Source organism: Rhinopithecus roxellana, chromosome 2 (assembly GCF_007565055.1).
Source record: "Rhinopithecus roxellana isolate Shanxi Qingling chromosome 2, ASM756505v1, whole genome shotgun sequence".
Taxonomy (NCBI): Eukaryota; Metazoa; Chordata; class Mammalia; order Primates; family Cercopithecidae; genus Rhinopithecus; species Rhinopithecus roxellana.
The window spans coordinates 9,942,079-9,960,553 of NC_044550.1; the positions used below are offsets into that span (position 1 = coordinate 9,942,079).

The 18,475-nt window shown below is 36.2% G+C and overlaps 1 protein-coding gene across 1 annotated transcript in view; it reads right to left on the reverse strand.

Moving 5' to 3' along the window:
• STPG2 (sperm tail PG-rich repeat containing 2) overlaps positions 1-18,475 on the reverse strand; it is a 542,222-nt gene that overhangs the window by 380,067 nt on the left and 143,680 nt on the right. The window contains exons 6-7 of the mRNA XM_030919072.1: positions 11,907-12,066; positions 2,996-3,156 (exon numbers count right to left, since the gene is read on the reverse strand). Coding sequence (XP_030774932.1) covers positions 2,996-3,156; positions 11,907-12,066 — 321 coding nt within the window. The remainder of the gene's footprint in view (positions 1-2,995; positions 3,157-11,906; positions 12,067-18,475) is intronic.

Genomic DNA, 18,475 nt, shown 5'->3' on the forward strand with positions numbered 1-18,475 from the left:
CAATGAGAAGAGCTAACTATCCTCCCTAACTCATTTCATGAGACCAGCATCATCCTAATACCAAAGCCTGGCAGAGACACAACAAAAAAAGAGAATTTTAGACCAATATCCCTGATGAACATTGATGCAAATATCCTCAATAAAATACTGGTAAACTGAATCCAGCAGCAAATCAAAAAGCTTATCCACCAAGATCAAGCTGACTTCATCCCTGAGATGGAAGGCTGGTTCAACATATGCAAATCAATAAACATAATCCATCATATAAACAGAACCAAAGACAAAAACCACATGATTATCTCAATAGATGCAGAAAAGGCCTTCAACAAAATTCAGCAGCCCTTCATGCTAAAAACTCTCAATAAACTAGGTATTGATGGAATGTACCTCAAAATAATAAAAGCTATTTATGACAAACCCACAGTCAGTATTATACTGAATGTGCAAAAATGGGAAGTATTCCCTTTGAAAACTGGCACAAGACAGGGATGCCCACTCTCACCACTCCTGTTCAACATAGTGTTGGAAATTCTGGCCAGGGCAATCAGGCAGGAGAAAGAAATAAAGGGTATTCAGTAAAGAAAAGAGGAAGTCAAATTTTCTCTGTTTGCAGATAACATGACTGTGTATTTGGAAAACCCCATCATCTCAGCCCAAAATCTCCTTAAGCTGATAAGAAACTTCAGCAAAGTCTCAGGATACAAAATCAACGTGCAAAAATCACAAGCATCTTATAAACCAATAACAGACAAACAGCCAGCCAAATCATGAGTGAACTCCATTCACAATTGCTACAAAGAGAATAAAATACCTAGGAATCCAACTTACAAGGGGATGTCAAGGACCTCTTCAAGGAGAACTACAAACCATTGCTTAACAAAATAAAAGAGGACACAAACAAATGGAAGAACATTCCATGCTCATGGATAGGAAGGATCGATATTGTGAAAATGGCCATACTGCCCGAGGTAATATATAGATTCAATGCTATCCCCATCAAGCTACCAATGACTTTCTTCACAGAATTGGAAAAAACTACTTTAAAGTTCATATGGAACCAAAAAAGAGCCTGCATTGCCAAGACAATCCTAAGCAAAAAGAACAAAGCTGAAGACATCATGCTACCTGACTTCAAACTATACTACAAGGCTACAGTAACCAAAACAGCATGGTACTAGTACCAAAACAGAGATATAGACCAATGGAATAGAACAGAGGCCTCAGAAATAACACCATACATCTACAACCATCTGCTCTTTGACAAACCTGACAAAAACAAGCAATGGGGAAAGAATTCTCTATTTAATAAATGATGCTGGTACAACTGGCTAGCCATATGTAGAACGATGAAACTTCATCCCTTCCTTACAGCTTATATGAAAATTAATTCAAGATGGATTAATGACTTAAAAGTTAGAACTAAAACCATAAAATCCCTAGAAGAAAACCTATAGGCAATACCATTCAGGACACAGGCATGGGCAAGGACTTCATGACTAAAACACCAACAGCAATGGCAACAAAAGCCCAAACAGACAAATGGGATCTAATTAAACTAAAGAGCTTCTGCACAGGAAAACAAACTATCATTAGAGTGAATAGGCAACCTACAGAATGGGAGAAAATTTTTGCAATCTACCCATCTGACAAAGGGCTAATATCCAGAATCTACAAAGAACTTAAACAAATTTACAAGAAAAAAACACCACCATCAAAAAGTGGGCAAAGGATATCCTCAAAAGAAGACATTTATGCAGCCAACAGGCACAAAAAAATCGTCATGATCACTGGTCATTAGAGAAATGCAAATCACAACCACAATGAGAAACCATCTCATGCCAGTTAGAATGGTGATCATTAAAAAGTCAGAAAACAACAGATGCTGGAGAGGCTGTGGAGAAATAGGAAAGCTTTTACAGTGTTGGTGGGAGTGTAAATTAGTTAATCATTATGGAAGACAGTGTGGTGATTCCTCAATGAACTAGAACTAGAAATACCCTTTAACCTAGCCATTCCATTACTGGGTACATATCCAAGGGATTATAAGTCATAGTACTATAAAGACACACGCACACATATGTTTATCGCAGCACTATTCACAATAGCAAAGACTTGGAACCAATTCAAATGTTCATCAATAATAGAATGGATTAAGAAAATGTGGCACATATACACCATGGAATACTATGCAGTCATAAAAAAGGATGAGTTCATGTCCTTTGCAGAGACATGAAGCTGGAAACCATCATTCTCAGCAAACTAACACAAGAACAGAAAACCGAACACCACATGTTCTCACTCATAGGTAGGAATTGAACAATGAGAACACTTGGAGACAGGATAGGGAACATCACACACTAGGGACTGTCGTGGGGTGGTGGGCTGGGGGAGTGATAGCATTAGGAGAAATACCTAATGTAAATGACGAGTTGATGGGTGCAGCAAACTAACATGGCACATGTATACCTATATAACAAACCTGCACGTTGTGCACATGTGCCCTAGAACTTAAAGTATAATGAAAGATAAATAAAATAAAATAAAATCATAATAAAAAAAGAATTCCATGTGTCACACAGACCTTTCTCCAAATTAGAAAGCTTTCCATTTTAAAATCAATTGTCTAGTTTATTCTCCCTAAGTCTTTACTTCCCTGTATTAAGCATCTTCATTTTTTTCAAATGTTCTTTGGGTTACATGGTTTAAACTTACGTGCCTTCACCATTCTGATCACCTTCCCATGAACACATCCCCAGAGCATATGTTTTCAAACACTATATTTTTCATCTCTAGAAATTCAATTTGTGTTTTTTATTTCTGCCATTTCTCTATTATTTAATATGATCAATAATTCTCTTACATTCCTTAACATATGGAATATGGTTATAATAACTATTTTACATCCTTTTCTATTAATTATAACATGTAATTTCAAGAGAACCCTAAGAGCTTGATAGTCAACATAAAGAATATTATTTTGGTATGAAGGTGTTACCTGATAAGCAGCAGGCCCAGGGGTAGCAGAAGCTTCTTTCTGAACCAAGAAGAAAGTCCGAGGAACAGAAGAACCAAATGCACTTTTCTTCTGTTTCTTTGAGCAGATATTTCTAACACTGGCAATTATAGTATTGTTCAAGATATTATAAAACCCAGGACCTAAAATTATTAAAAGTATCATATATAAGAATAAGCATACTTTTATATGCACCTTTTGAATTGAGTAATTTTTAATTAAGGGTTTTTTATTTAGAACAAACCCTCACGTATTTCTGGCATAAATGCAAAATGGCATGGTCACATTTTAAAATTTGGTCAAATTTTTATACAGTTAACATATACTTGCAGATATGGTTTGGCTGTGTCCCCACCCAAATCCCAGCTTGAATTGTTTGTAGTTCCCACAGTTCCCGTGTGTCATGGGAGGAACCTAGTGGGAGGTAATTGAATCAAGGGGGTGGATCTTTCCCATGCTGTTCTTGTGATAGTGAATAAGTATCATGAGATCTGATGGTTTTAAAAATAGGAGTTTCCCTGTACGACCTCTCTTCTCTTGTCTGCTGTCATGTGAGACATGCCTTTCACCTTCTGCCATGATTGTGAGGCCTTCCTAACCATGTGGAACCATAAGTCCATTAAACCTCTTTCTTTTGTAAATTGCCCAGTTTGGGGTATGTCTTTATTAGCAGAATGAAAACAGACTAATACAATAAATTGGTACCAGTAGAGTTGGACACTGCTGTAGATGCCCGAAAATGTTGAAGCAACTTTGGAACTGGATAACAGGCAGGGGTTGGAACAGTTTAGAGGGCTCAGAAGACAGAAAAATGTGGGAAAGTTTGGAACTTCTTAGAGACCTGTTGAATGGCTTTGATCAAAATGCTGATAGCAATATGCACAATAAAGTCCAGGCTGAGGTGGCCTCAGATGGAGATGAGGCACTTGTTGGGAACTGGAGCAAAGGTGACGTTTGTTATGTTTTGGCAAACAGACTGGTGGCATTTTGCCCCTGTCTTAGAGATTTGTGGAACTTTGAACTTGAGAGACATAATTTAGGCTATCCGGCAGAAGAAATTGCTAAGGAGCAAAGCATTCAAGATGTGACTTGGGTGCTGTTAAAGGCATTCAGTTTTATAAGGAAAGCAGAGCACAAAAGTTCACAAATTTTGCAGCCTGATAGAAAAATGTGATAGAAAAAGAAAAACCCATTTTCTTAGGAGAAATTCAAGTTGGCTGCAGAAATTTGCATACGTAATGAGAAGCTGAATGTTAATCCCCAAGACAATGGGGAAAATGTCTCCAGGGCATGTCAGAGGTCTTCATGGCAGCCCCTCCCATCACAGGCCCAGAGGTCTAGGAGAAAAAAGTGATTTTGTGGACTGGGCCCAGGGTCCTGGTACTACATGTATCCTAAGGACTTGGTGCCCTGCATCCCAGCCACTCCAGCCATTGCTAAAATGAGCCAACATAGAACTCAGGTTGTGGCTTCAGAGGGTGCAAGCCCCAAGCCTTGGCAGCTATGTATGGAAATTCCTGTATGTTCAAGCAGAAGTTTGCTGCAGGGGTGGCGGCCCTTATGGAGAACCTCTGCTAGGGCAGTGCAGAAGGAAAATGTGGGGTCAGAGTCACCACACAGAGTCCCTCTTGAGGCACCACCTAGTGGAGCTATGAGAAGAGGGCCACTGTATTCCAGACCCCAGAATTGTAGATTTACCGACAGCTTGCACCATGTGCCTGGAAAAGCTACAGACAAAACACCAGCCCATGAAAACAGCCAGGAGGGAGGCTGTATCCTGCAAAGCCTCAGGGCTGGAGATGCCCACGACTGTAGGAACCTACCTCTTGCATCAGCATGACCTGGATGTGAGACATGAAGTCAAAGGAGATTATTTTGGAGCTTTAGGATTTGACTGCCCTGCTGGATTTCAGACTTGTATGGGGCCTTTAGATCCTTTGTTTCAGTCAATTTCTCCCACTTGGAATGGGTGTGTTTACCCAAGGCCTGTACTCCCATTAGAACTAACTTGCTTTTGATTTTACTGGCTCATAGGTGGAAGGGACTTGCCTTGTCTCAGATGATACTTTGGACTGTGGACTTCTGAATTAATGCTGAATGAGTTAAGACTTTTGGGGACTGTTGGGAAGGCATGATTTGTTTAGAAATATGAGGACATGAGATTTGGGAGGGGCCTAGGGTAGAATGATATGGTTTGGCTCTGTCCCCACCCAAATTTCATCTTGAATTGTAGCTCCCACAATTCTTATGTGTCTTGAGAGGAACCAGGTGGGAGGTAATTGAATCATAGGGGTGAGTCTTTCCCATGTTGTTCTCATGATAGTGAATAAGCCTCACAAGATCTGATGGTTTTAAAAACAGGAGTTTCCCTGCACAAGCTCCTTTCTCTTGTCTGCTGCCACGTGAGACATGCCTTTCACCTTCCGCCATGATTGCGAGACATCCCCAGCTACATGGAACTGTAAGTCCATTAAAACTCTTTCTTTTGTAAATTGCCCAGTCTTGGGTATGTCTTTATCAGCAGCATGATCACGGGCTAATATACTTGCCATATGACCAGAAATTCTATTTCTAGATATTTTCCCAAAAGAAATGAAAGGAACCCAAGTGTCCACCAGCTGATGAATAAGTAAACAAAATGTGCTACACCCAAACCATGGAATACTACTCAGCGATAAAAAAGAAAGATAAACACAACAATATAAACGAATCTCTAAAATATCATAAGTAAAAAAGGCAGACTCAAAAGCTTGAATAATATATAATTCCATTTTTATGTAAATTTAGAAAAGATAAAATCATAGCGGTAGAAACAGTTCCTAGGGCCAGAGTGGGAATAGAGATTAACTGCAAAGGAACATGAAGAAACTTTTTAGGAATGATTAAAGTGCTCCAAAACATTACTGTAATTGTGATTGCCTGACTACATACATCTACCAAAACTCATCAAATTACACATTTAAATGAATAATTTTTATTATGTATTTGGTATACCTCAATAGAGCAGAAATAAATAAATAAATCTCAACACTAAATTTTCAAAGAATAATACAGCAGCATCAAAATAAATTTGACAAAAAAATAATATATCCTATCACTTGACCTCCCTGTCACAAAAGTTATTTTAATTTTTGCCTTTTATTTTTCTGTGCATATTCATAACCTGGAATATTTTCCACAGTGGTAGTCTGAGTGAATTTAGGTTCACATATTTTTCATTCAAAATATTACAACTTTCTATGCTGTTGAAAAGTTTTTATCAAGACAGTCAAATACTTAAAACAAATATTTGAGTATGTTGCTTAAAAAATCAATTCTAGTGAGCAGCAATATCTATCAGATGCAATATGATATGCTTAAAGAACACTTAACTTGGTTGTACTCATGTTATCTGCATTCTACCAAATTAGTCCTGCCACTAAATAGATATGAAACTTCACTTAAATCTCATTTGTTTTTCAGGGCTTCAAGTTCCTCATCTAAAAATAATAGGAATTGATTAGATCAGTATCTGTCCAAGAACAATCTACAAGATAAGCAGTTTACAACTAAATGTAAATTGACTATTTCACTAAGCATTTTGTAACTGGTCCTTCCGAATGAAGAGAGTGCTGTGTTGATTTATGTTCTGGTAGGACCTCTTCTCATCACAGGCAGGAAACAGTTGACAAAAGAGTGTCATTGGTTTGTACTGGGTTAGATGTCACTTTGGTTCATTCCAGATCTAAAAGTGATGAAATCTTTCTGCATGGAAATATCTTTCATACTTCTGACACATATAAGATTTCTCTCTAACTGTAAACAAACTCTTTCCAATTTTTCAAATATTCCAGTTCTATTCTATTCCCTAAAAATATCTATGAAAATTCTGTTGTGCCAACTCTCAAAAAACCTAAGCGCTAATACATATGATTCCTGCCGCCTTTCAACATTCTTCCAGTGGTAATGTTTAGGAAAATGATAAACAGAAAGTATAATGGAAACTATTTGAGCCACCACTTAAGATATACAAATAACAAGTAACTATGTCAAATCTATCTCCCTTCTGGCTCAAGAGCATAACATAGCACTTTGCAGGAGAGTTTAAGTACTTAATATAGCATCCTCAGGGCTAGGGACCTCAGACATACACGTCTCAGGTACTACCTCATTAAGCTTCTGACTTGGAAAGCCATTCTGATCATATGATTCACTCACATTAGAACTTTCTTATATTTATCGTAGAGTCATTAAGTGTAGAAATGCCCAGGAACCCCAGATCAGATCTGCTATGGGAGAGTTAAAAGGTTTAGGAGTGCCTTATAACAGCAAACATTCTGGAGCTCCACGTTAGGTGGTCAAATCTGCTCTATGACTGCTTTACAAGTCCAATTCATTACTGTACTCTAATAATTAAATGAAAAGAAATCATATTTCCATGACGACCATTCTTACTAATCCTTAAAACATGTAAGATTCTAGATTACACTTTAGAGGTCATTCTTAATTTAACTTGCCCTTTATAAATAAACTTTGAAGAATGTATAATATTTTATTTGTAATATACTAGATCATCAAACTGACAGTAAGACCCAATCTTAGAGTAACTGGGCGACGCAATAAGTTAATATTTAGAAATAATTTGGATTTCAGATTCATGATATATAAATACATAACTCAAAATCAAAGCTGTTGGAACTTTAAACTATTTTGAGCCTTAAAGGATTGTGTTTATGCAACCTGAATCACATGACAGACAGCTGTAACTTTTGTTCCTCTGATTATAGATTCACTTTTTCTGTACCCACATTTTTTTCTAAAATACTGTAAAACACTAAAAAGTGCCAGAGAAGACCCCTTGCCTCTCCACTATTGATCTTCATTATAGCTTAACTTTCCTTTTACTTCTCTGACACAAAGATCTCATGACTATCGCATTGTCTAAGATGGAATATTAAATGCACTCTTTTAAATTGGAAAAGGAAAACAGCTATAGCTAAACTGCTATAACTAATCAAATTGCTATAACTCATAAACCAGCTTTTTAAAAAAATGTTATAATCCTATTAAATTTCTTTATTTTCTGACTATAAGAATATAAGAGCAAGACCTTTTCACCTTAGGAGCACTGACCCCATTCCTTTGGAGTCTGTGTTACTTGAATAGCTATTCTAACCTTTGCACTTGAATAAACTCTCTTAAACAGAATCCTTAAAAGGGATTCTGACCCTTTTGATTATTTCAACTTTACAATGATAAACACTACTGAGCTAACCTCAAACGGCACTCTTAAAGTAGTTGTACTTCAACATAGAGGCTCAGGGTTCCAAGACCAACTGTTTCAAGAGGCCCAGGTCAATCTGTAAAGCAAATGGTTTTATCTGAGAAGTGCTAGAATATCACTTCCACTCCATGCATTGGTTAAGAAAGCACCAGGGCTAGTCAAGACTGAAGGGGAGAAGAGAAACTCAATCTCTCCATGGAATGAGTAGCAAACAATTATACCAAGTGTATTACTATAACCGAACTCTAAAATTTGTGGCAGTGACTTTGGAATCAGGCAATCGGTCAGAAAGTAGAGCAACCCGATGAGTTAGAATAAAGGCCTTGAGGATACTGTTGGTGATGACCTGAAAGACAGTGAGGAAAATGTTATTAGAGGATGGAGAAATGATAACTGGTATTATGCAATGGCAGAAATTTTAGCAACACTAATGCTTGAGGTAATGAAGAAAATACCTAATGAACTGCTGGATTCTAACTAAGGAAATGTCCAGGCTGAATGTCAAAGTGCCAATAGTTCCTTTTATCCATGTGTGAGAAGGTATAGATAGGAAAGAGTTTACAGTGTTCAGTTTTCTAGAACTACCATTTGATCCAGCAATTCCATTACTAGGTATATACCCAAAGGAATATAAACTGTTCTGTTACAAAGACACATGCACGTGTATGTTCATTGAGACACTATTCACAACAGCAAAGACATGGAATCAACCTAAATGCATGTCAATGGTAGACTGGATAAAGAAAATGTGGTACATATACACCATGAAATACTATGCAGCAATAAAAAAGAATGAGATCATGTCCTTTGCAGAAACACGGATGGAGCTACAGGCCATTATCCTTAGCAGACTAACACAGAAACATAAAACCAAATACCACATGTTTGCACTTATAAGTGGGAGCAAAATAATGAGAACACATGGACACATAGAGAGGAACTACAGACAATGGGGCCTACCAATGCTGGAGGGTGGGAGGAGGGAGAGAATCAGGAAAAATAACTAATGGGTACCAGGATTAATATCTGGTGATGAAATAGTCTGTACAAGAAACCCCCATGACACAAATTTACCTATATGACAATCCCACACATGTGCCCCTGAACCTAATATAAAAGTTAAAAATAAATAAATTAAAAGTAATAAAGTGTTAACTTTTCAAGGAGAATATATAAGAAATAGAAAGGAACTAGAATTTCCTAGATTTGAAAATAAACTGTTTTCATCCCCAGTCTATCCAGACAACAAAAATCTCTCAAAGTAAGAAGTGGCTTAAAGGCAAAGACAAAAAGCAGGATTTGGCTGTAAGATCTTTTGTTTAATTTTTAGAAATAGTTATGGTAATCCCTCATAGAACCTCTCGAAAAGGGGCCTTAAGAATCTTAAGGTCTTGTATCCTAGACGCTTTTCACTTAGACAATGGTGCCCTAACAACCTAAGGGTGTTAAAAACATAATAGTCTCAAAGGTGATAAAAAAGAGACAAAATAGACAAAGGTGATACAAAACATGTAATAGTCTCACAGGTGATTTTAAAAAGTTTTCTAAGAAAATGTAAGTGTGGCTTTTACCTAGTGGATTTGTTTATAAATTAATACAATCAGAAATTCAAAGGTTTTATAAGAATAAAAGGGACAATGAGAGTAAAAATGAAAAGAAGCTGATAGAAGCAGGCTGAGAAAGCTACAGCTGCAAACACAGCCTATTTCATAGAGAAAAATGATGACTCAGAGAAGAACCAAGAGCCTAAAAGGCAGAACAAAGAACCATAGAAAATCATTCCCCCTAGAGAGCCTTACTGGATCCTCATCAAGGAAATGCTAATATGTGCCCAGCTGAATTTCAGAATTGCTATGGTACTGTGACTGTTGCGGGCCTCCAGTTTTCCCTTTTCCTGAATAGGAGTGTCTGATCGGATCATCCTATATCTCTCCCACCACCCTACAGTGGATGAAACAACCCTCTCTTTGGTTCACAGTTCTGCTTATAGAGAACGAGCTGTACCTTAAGAACCACACACAAGAATCCTCATCTGCACCTATACCTAACTTAGATGACAAGATCCAGGGCTGGGAGTTGTGGCTTATGCTTGTAATGCCAATACTTTGAGAGTTGAGGTGGAGAGATCATTTGAGGTTAGGAGTTAAAGAACAGCGTGAGCAACAAAAGGAGGCCTCATTTCCACATTTTTTTTTCTTTTTTTTTTTCCTTTTTTTTGTTGAGACAGAGTCTTGCTCTGTCACCAGGCTGTAGCGCAGTGGCACGATCTCGGCTCACTGCAAGCTCCGCCTCCCAGGTTCAAGCGATTCCCCTGCCTCAGCCTCCCCGATAGCTGGGACTACAGATGTGCGCCACCACGCCCAGCTAACTTTTTGTATTTTAGTATAGATGGGGTTTCACCATGTTGGCCAGAATGGTCGCGATCTCCTGACTTCATGATCCACCTGCCTAGGCCTCCCCAAATTATGGGATTAAAGGTGTGAGCCACCGTGCCTGGCCAAATTTTTTTTTTAAATAGCCAAGCATTGTAGCAGGCACCTGTAGTTCCATCTACTCAGAGGGCTAAAGCAGGAGAATCCTTTGAGCCAGGAGCTGGAGGCTGCAGTGAATTATGATCTCACCACTGCACTCCAGCCTGGATGACAGAGAGAGAGAGATCATGTCTCAAAACATTTTTTAAAAAATGATCCTGGACTGTGAAATTATGACATAATTATATGAAACTTTTGGGTCCTTGAGAAGGAGTAGGTGCATGTAGGAATAATGTAAATATTTTTGTGGCCAAGGAATTGATCATATAGTAGATTAAAACGGGCCATCAATTCTTTGCTACTCTTCTCACTGAAAGATAAAGTTTCATGTCCTTCCAATCAATATGTGCTACTCTGAGTGACTTAATTAACTAACAGAATGCAGAAGACATGATATCCTGGGAGCTCTGTGGCTGGGTCATAAAAAATCTCGCAGCATCTGGTCAGGTCTCATGGAACCCTAGGCCACCATGTTAAATGTCAGGCCGCCCTGAGGCAGCCATGCTGGATCTAAGTACATACTTTGAATAATAGACCCATCTGAGCCTTGCCTTCTAGCCTTCCCACAAAATAATGAGATATAAGAGAAAAATCTGTTGTTTTAAGCCACTAAGATTGTTGTACAGCAATAGATACCCAGAACTGTATGTCAGCAATTTTATAATTTATTTTGATTCTATATTGTCAGTCTGAACACTAGAATATCCACTGAGAATACCAGAATATGTGATTGTAAACCTCTGAAATAAAAAGTTTAACAAAACTGAACATCATAAATTATATTACTAATAGTGACCACATAGTTGATATATGTTGTTCATCTGCCAAGAAAAAGTCAGAAAATTTACCAAATAAAGAAAAACAATAGAAAATTATAATTAAGATGTGCAGAATGTTAAATTGAAATCTTACTAAAACTGTGTATTATTTTGATTTATCTGTGTTTAATGTATAGTGAACGCTTTAAAAAATGTTGACTTAAAATGACACCAACCATAGGACAAAAAAGAAAATATACTCTCTGGTGTATCCATCTTGTTAAGAACATTAAGTTACTTTATAAAGCCAAAGAGTAGACATACAGAGATAAATTGCTAACCTGGCATTTCCTCTGTCCTGATGTCCTGTGTGAATCGAACAGCACTTTGACCAAATGGAATATTTTTCAGTCCTGATGTTTTCTTCAAGGACTTGAGAGCAGTTCGAGGTTCATTATATGCGCCAGGAGCCGGGGTGATTGATTTCACAGGTAAAAATCTCTAGTGAAGAACAGGAAAATGTGCCAATAAGAAACTATAGTACATTTTGATACTTCATGAGTTAAAAGCTGCCTTTTGAGTAATATAACATCTGGACTTAATTTATTTCTTAATGGAGTGAAGAAAATGTAGATGAATTAAGATCTTGTACCCATCAAAACATAAAATATATAGCTTTTAGTAAAATCACCTATACACTAATATAGTAATGTATTACGTGCCTTACTAAGGCAGACAGACTTTTAGAAGGAAATAATCTCAACATGAGATTCTAGATGATAGGGTAGGGATAATTATCATATTCAAAATATTCTGCCAGTTAATATAAATAAAAACACATGATCTAACACTTTATTGTATGTGATCATATCATATTTATTGAAAAAGTTCCTCAACATGTATATTCAATTAATTCAACTATATCATTAGATATCTCAAAAAAAATCTTAGATTCAGTGGTTTATCAATTCAGTTGAACTTATAAACTTAACATATATATATAATGTTATACATATAAAACTATGAACTCACGAGATACAGCATTGTATAATCTTTTTTTTTTTTTTTTTTTTTGAGATGGAGTCTCATTCTGTCACTCAGTCTGGAGTGCAGTGGCGCGATCTCGGGTCACTGCAAGCTCCACCTCCCAGGTTCATGCCATTCTCCTGCCTCAGCCTCCCACGTAGCTGGGACTACAGGTGCCAATCACCATGCCTGGCTCTTTTTTGTGTGTTTTTAGTAGAGAGGGGATTTCACTGTGTTAGCCAGGATGGTCTCAATCTCCTGACCTCATGATCTGTCCATCTCAGCCTCCCAAAGTGCTGGAATTACAGGTGTGAGCTAGCATTGTATAATCTTTTTAACTTTTTATTTGAAAATAATTTCAAATTTACAGAGAAGATGAATGAATAAAAGCAATACAGAAAATATGTGATAACCTTTACCCAGATTCATCCATTATCATGTTACCTCATTTGCCTTTTTTCCTTTGCCAACTCTATCTCTGTTTTGTCTGTTTGTTCTTCTCTTCCTGTCTCTGTCTCTCTTACTCTATACACATACACACACACACACACACACACACACACATACACACACACATATTTTGAAAGTTACATATGTCATGGTTCTTCACCCACAAATACTTCAGTATATATTTACAAAAAAAAGTGGATATTTTTTACATATCCACAGTACGGTTATCAACTTCAGTAAATGTATCAATGATCCAATGCTTTCATGTAATCTAGGATTCATATTCCAAATTTGTCAGCTGATCTAATAAGGCCTCTATTGCATTCTTCCCCTTCAGTACATAATCTAGATTAGAGTCACATATTGCTTTAGTCATCATGTCTCTTTTATCTCCTTTAATGTAGGAACATTTCTACAGCCTTCCTTTGTGTTTAGTGATTTTAACATTTTGGGAGAATCACCCTTTTGTATAACAGAACCTTACTTACTTGAGGTTTACCTGATATTGCCTCATAATTATATCCAGGTTATACATTTCTGGACAGACTACTTGGTAGGTGATGCATGGCTTTCCCAGGATATCATATCTGGAGATATGATGTCTGCTGGCCTTCACTGGTAATTTTAATTGTGATCAAATTCAACACTGTCTCTATATTTATAGTAAGTACTTAACATTCTACTGAAAGCAAGTGCTCTCCCTTCTCCTTCAATTATTTACTCCATTATCTAGCTATCTACTTACCTATCTATAGTCGACCCTTGAACAACGTGGGTTTGAACAACGTCGTTCCACTTTTATACAAATTTTCTTCAGTTTCTGCCACCCCTAAGATAGCAAGACCAACTATTCCTCTTCTCCTTCCTCCTAGTCTATTGAATGTAATGACAAGAGCTTTATAGTAATTTACCTCCATTTTATAAATAGTAAATATATTTTCTCTTCCTTGTGATTTTTAATGACATTTTCTTTTTTCTAGCTTACTTTATTGTAAGTGTACAGTACATAACACATATAACATACAAAATATATGTGACTTGACTATGTTATTGATAAGGCTTCTGGTCAACAATGGCCTATTTGTAGCTAAGTTTGGGAGGAGTCAAAAGTCATATGCAGATTTTCAAATGCATGGAGGGTTGGCATCCCTAATCTGTGCATTGTTCAGAGGACAACTATACTTAGTTGTCTATTTATTATCCATATTGACTCATGAATGCCAACATTAACGATTTATAATTTATTATTGAACCAATGGGGGGCCCTTCTTGTTGTTTCCTATGTCCCTGTGATATGCTCTCATCATTATTTCGTTTAGAACTTACTTTCTGACATAAAGTGTTACACTTTCCTCTTCCACCTGCCCTGGAATCAGTTATTTCTCTGAGGAATCCTTTTTCTTTCAGTAGGAACAGAATTAGAGACCAAGATCTGGGCACAAGATGTGTCCCTTGCTACTGGGGTATCTTTGCTTCTTGGTTCATTTAGCAGACAGAGCTAGAACATACACACATTCAGAGAATGAGAGAAACACACACATACATATGTACACTCATATATAGACACATGAACATACATATATTTACATGTGCACATATATATGCATATATTCATACATATAAATATATATTAAAAATCATGAGTTCACATAAAAACCTTCAAATCCATCCCACAAGGTCCTCTTTCACTTCCTCCAATCCATATTTGCATGCACGTTCCTTAACAATGAAAACCATACCTCAGAATATCAACTTTTTTGCTCAAACTTGTGATATATCTAAGATAGTTTTATAATTGCTTTACCCATACCATCTCAATAAATCAACCTACTAAAGATAATTAAGAATTTGTTTCCATTTTTTTTTCTTTTTTTCTGAGACAGAGTCTCATTCCTTCACACAGGCGCGATCTCTAGACTCACTGGAACCTCTGCCTCCTGGGTTCAGAAGATTCTCATGCTCCTGAGTAACTGGAATTACAAGTGCATGCCACAATGCCTGGCTATTTTTGTATTTTTAGTAGAGACTAGATTTTGCCATGTTGGCCAGGCTTGTCTCAAACTGCTGACCTCAAGTAACCCACCCGCCTCATTTGTTTCCATTTGCTTTCAGTTTAGTTATTAATTTTTCCCATTCTTACAGGTTTATTTTTATTTTTGAATATATAAAACATTGAAATCTTTCCAAAAGATAAAATATGTATTTTTTTAAGTGTAGTCAAAGAAGTGTTATGCCCCCTGTTGGGGATGCTGCGCCACTTGGGACAGAAAAGTCTCAATTTGCAACATTTGCTGATTTCCATGGTGTAAACACACCTACAGCAGTGGCTAATTTCACACTACCAACGTAATGTCAACCAGCTTGCAAAACTCCTGGAAACTTAACAGTTGGCTCTTGCAAGCCAGTACAAATAAACAGCAGCATACCAGTGCTTGCACTTTACCTCCTCACCATCCCTTGTAGATAACTAACATCATTATTTTCTGGTTTATCTTCATCGTGTTTATATAGCCAAGTAGTTATGTGTATGTTTTCCTATTTTCCTATATTTCTTAGACAAAAATATAGTACAACATGTATGTTCTTTTGAGTTGTGTAAAGTAGGTAAATACTAACACTACTAAAATAATAATTTATTACTGGAAGTATAAAAAAAGACTCAAATTTATTTTCCTAAATACTCTTATTATTTTAGATGCTAAGTGAAATTTTAAAATGATAATTTTCAACTGTGGCTGCCTATTAGAATTACTTGAGGAATTAAAACATATATATTGCTGTTTAGGCCCTATTCTGAACCAAATGAATCAATCTCTGGAAGGAAGAACAAAGGGCATGTTGGCACTTGGATATCAGAATGTATTTAAATTCCTCAGATGTTTTTAATGTGCATCCCAGGTTACGAGCCATTGCCATAAAGGAAATACTATGTATTTAAAATTAATAATTGAAGACATAAGGCAATTTGGTGCATTTAGATAAAATGCCTGACAACTCCTAAATCAATAACTAAAATAAGCATCTCAGAAATGTATCTGTCTTTATTCCTACAAACCAGAAAGTCTGTACTCTAAGTCTACTTTGTTAATTGTGTTATTTCTTTTTCTATCATAATCATATACATACATAGATATATATATTCACATTCAAATAAACATTAACACTACCCCTAGCAGATTATCCTGTTTAGTTTTAATTCTTCCATATCTTTTACTGCAGAACCATTATTCTTTTCCCCATTATCCCCTTAAACCAAATTGATATAATATTCTTTTCTATTTCTAAAAATATATTTTAAAATATGATCGTGTCAAGTGATGTAAGGTTAGGGCTATATATCAGATTAACAGAAATAGTATAAAACCTGAGGTTTTATTTGTAAAAATAGTATTTTTAAAAAATCAAGGGCACACATACATCCACAGGCACATGCGCAAGCACACACGAGCACACACACACACACACACACACACACACACACACACACACACAGAAAATATCCTGTCTTCCCCACATCCATCTCTTGTAGTACCTTAAGTATCATTAAGTTGCTTGATGTAGAAATCTAGTATTCATTCTTGATTCCTCCCAGTCCCTCATAACATCTAGCCCATTAAAAAGTCATGTTAATTTTATCTCCAAATATACCTGCAATCTATCTACTTGTCTCCAAGGAGGTGTCTCTTAAGTACAATAAAATCAAAGTAGTCATCTATAGTCACCTGAAGGATAATAATCTTCCCAAGTTAAATAAGATAATCACAGCTGTACATACCATAGGTGGATAAATTTCACAATTACTTTGGTCTGGAGGCTGCCACTTAATAAAGGTTTGCTAGTATTATAATTGTCTTGCCTTGCAAATATGTTAGAAACCTTCAAGTCTTCTTAGTATATTCCTGGGAGTATGTGAAATGGTTACCGCAAAATATATTCTATGACTGTGGTATCACTAGTAAAGGTCCCAGTGGCAGTTGTAGAAATGACCTATTGCCAGGCTCCACAGAATGCCTTCAGAACCTTTTCAGAAAGAGATGCAACCCTATATAGCTTACATGTTAACACTCCACACATTCATTAACAAAGCATATTTTTAAAAAGACTAAAGAAGACATTTCTTATAAACTGAATTGAACATTCATATATGCAAATTTGCTTAATAGAAAATGTTTAATAGATAGTTCTATTCAAATATTCATCTGTGTATTTCTAATTTTATTTCACTTCATTTTATCCACATGTTTTGGTAATATATTTTTCTCAGACCATGTCTATTTCCAATTTGCTTAAATATCACTTTTCTTCTTATAACCTTTAAACATCACTGAATGGTTGCTGGCCCCACACTATGCCTATTAGACTCAATATATGAAAATGACTGTAGACCATTACCTGGGATTGAGAAAGAAAAGCAGGGGATGCATCATTTGCATTTGGTGTCATACTTTCTGTCTTCTGAAATTGACTTTTAATGTCATATTTTCCAGGCCCTGGTACTCCCTAAATCACAAAAAGAAATACATGTTCTCATTAAAAGGATCTATAGCACCTAAGGGAAGAGTTGGCTAAATATCTGAACCACAGTCACAGAGTTTTTAAGTGAATTCCTATATAATATTACCAAAGCACCACATTAAAAGGCAAGCTGGAACAAACTTAAGAGCAGCAAAAAAAAAAAAAAAAACTTTCCTAAGCAAAGCAGCCCTTGAACCCGAAAACACACTACCTGAAACTTTGCTGCCCTCTACTGATAAAGCTCAGAAAAAAATTATCCAGTTCTTCATATGATTAAATACTAAAATGAAAGAAAAATTATTTCTCTAGTTCTTCCATTTAAAAATATACAGCTAGCTCGTCTCTAAAAAATTTTGTACTGTCTTTTTAAATGTATGCAAATCAATGTGTTTTTTTCCAACAAATAGGCTTTAGGAAATAGTTTCACTACATATGGTAACTGTAAGAAATTAAGCTTTTAAGTAGATACTTTATAACAGAGAAGAATTAATTCAGTAAGTTCTGGGGTTGAGTTTTTTATTTTCTTAGTCATATAAATAAATATTAAGAAGTACTGTAATTTATTCATCATCAAATATTTTAATTACATTGATAAAGGACCTTTTCTACTAAAAAAATAAAGTTAGATTCAAATCTTCTGCTTCATACATACCTAAATTATTTTTCTTTGTCTGAAAGAATTACTTCTTGATTTACTAATTGAATAATTGGCTTATAAATTAGATGTATAATGAAGTTCTATCATTATATCCTGTCATTTCTATCTTTATAATATTTCCAAATTCAACCACTTCTCCACCTCCACAACTACCACTCTGATCAAAGCCACCACCATCTCTTACCTGAATTACGGTAAAAGCCCCCTAACTGTTCCCTGCTCCAATCCTTGTCTGTCTTCAATCTACTGACATAGCAGCTA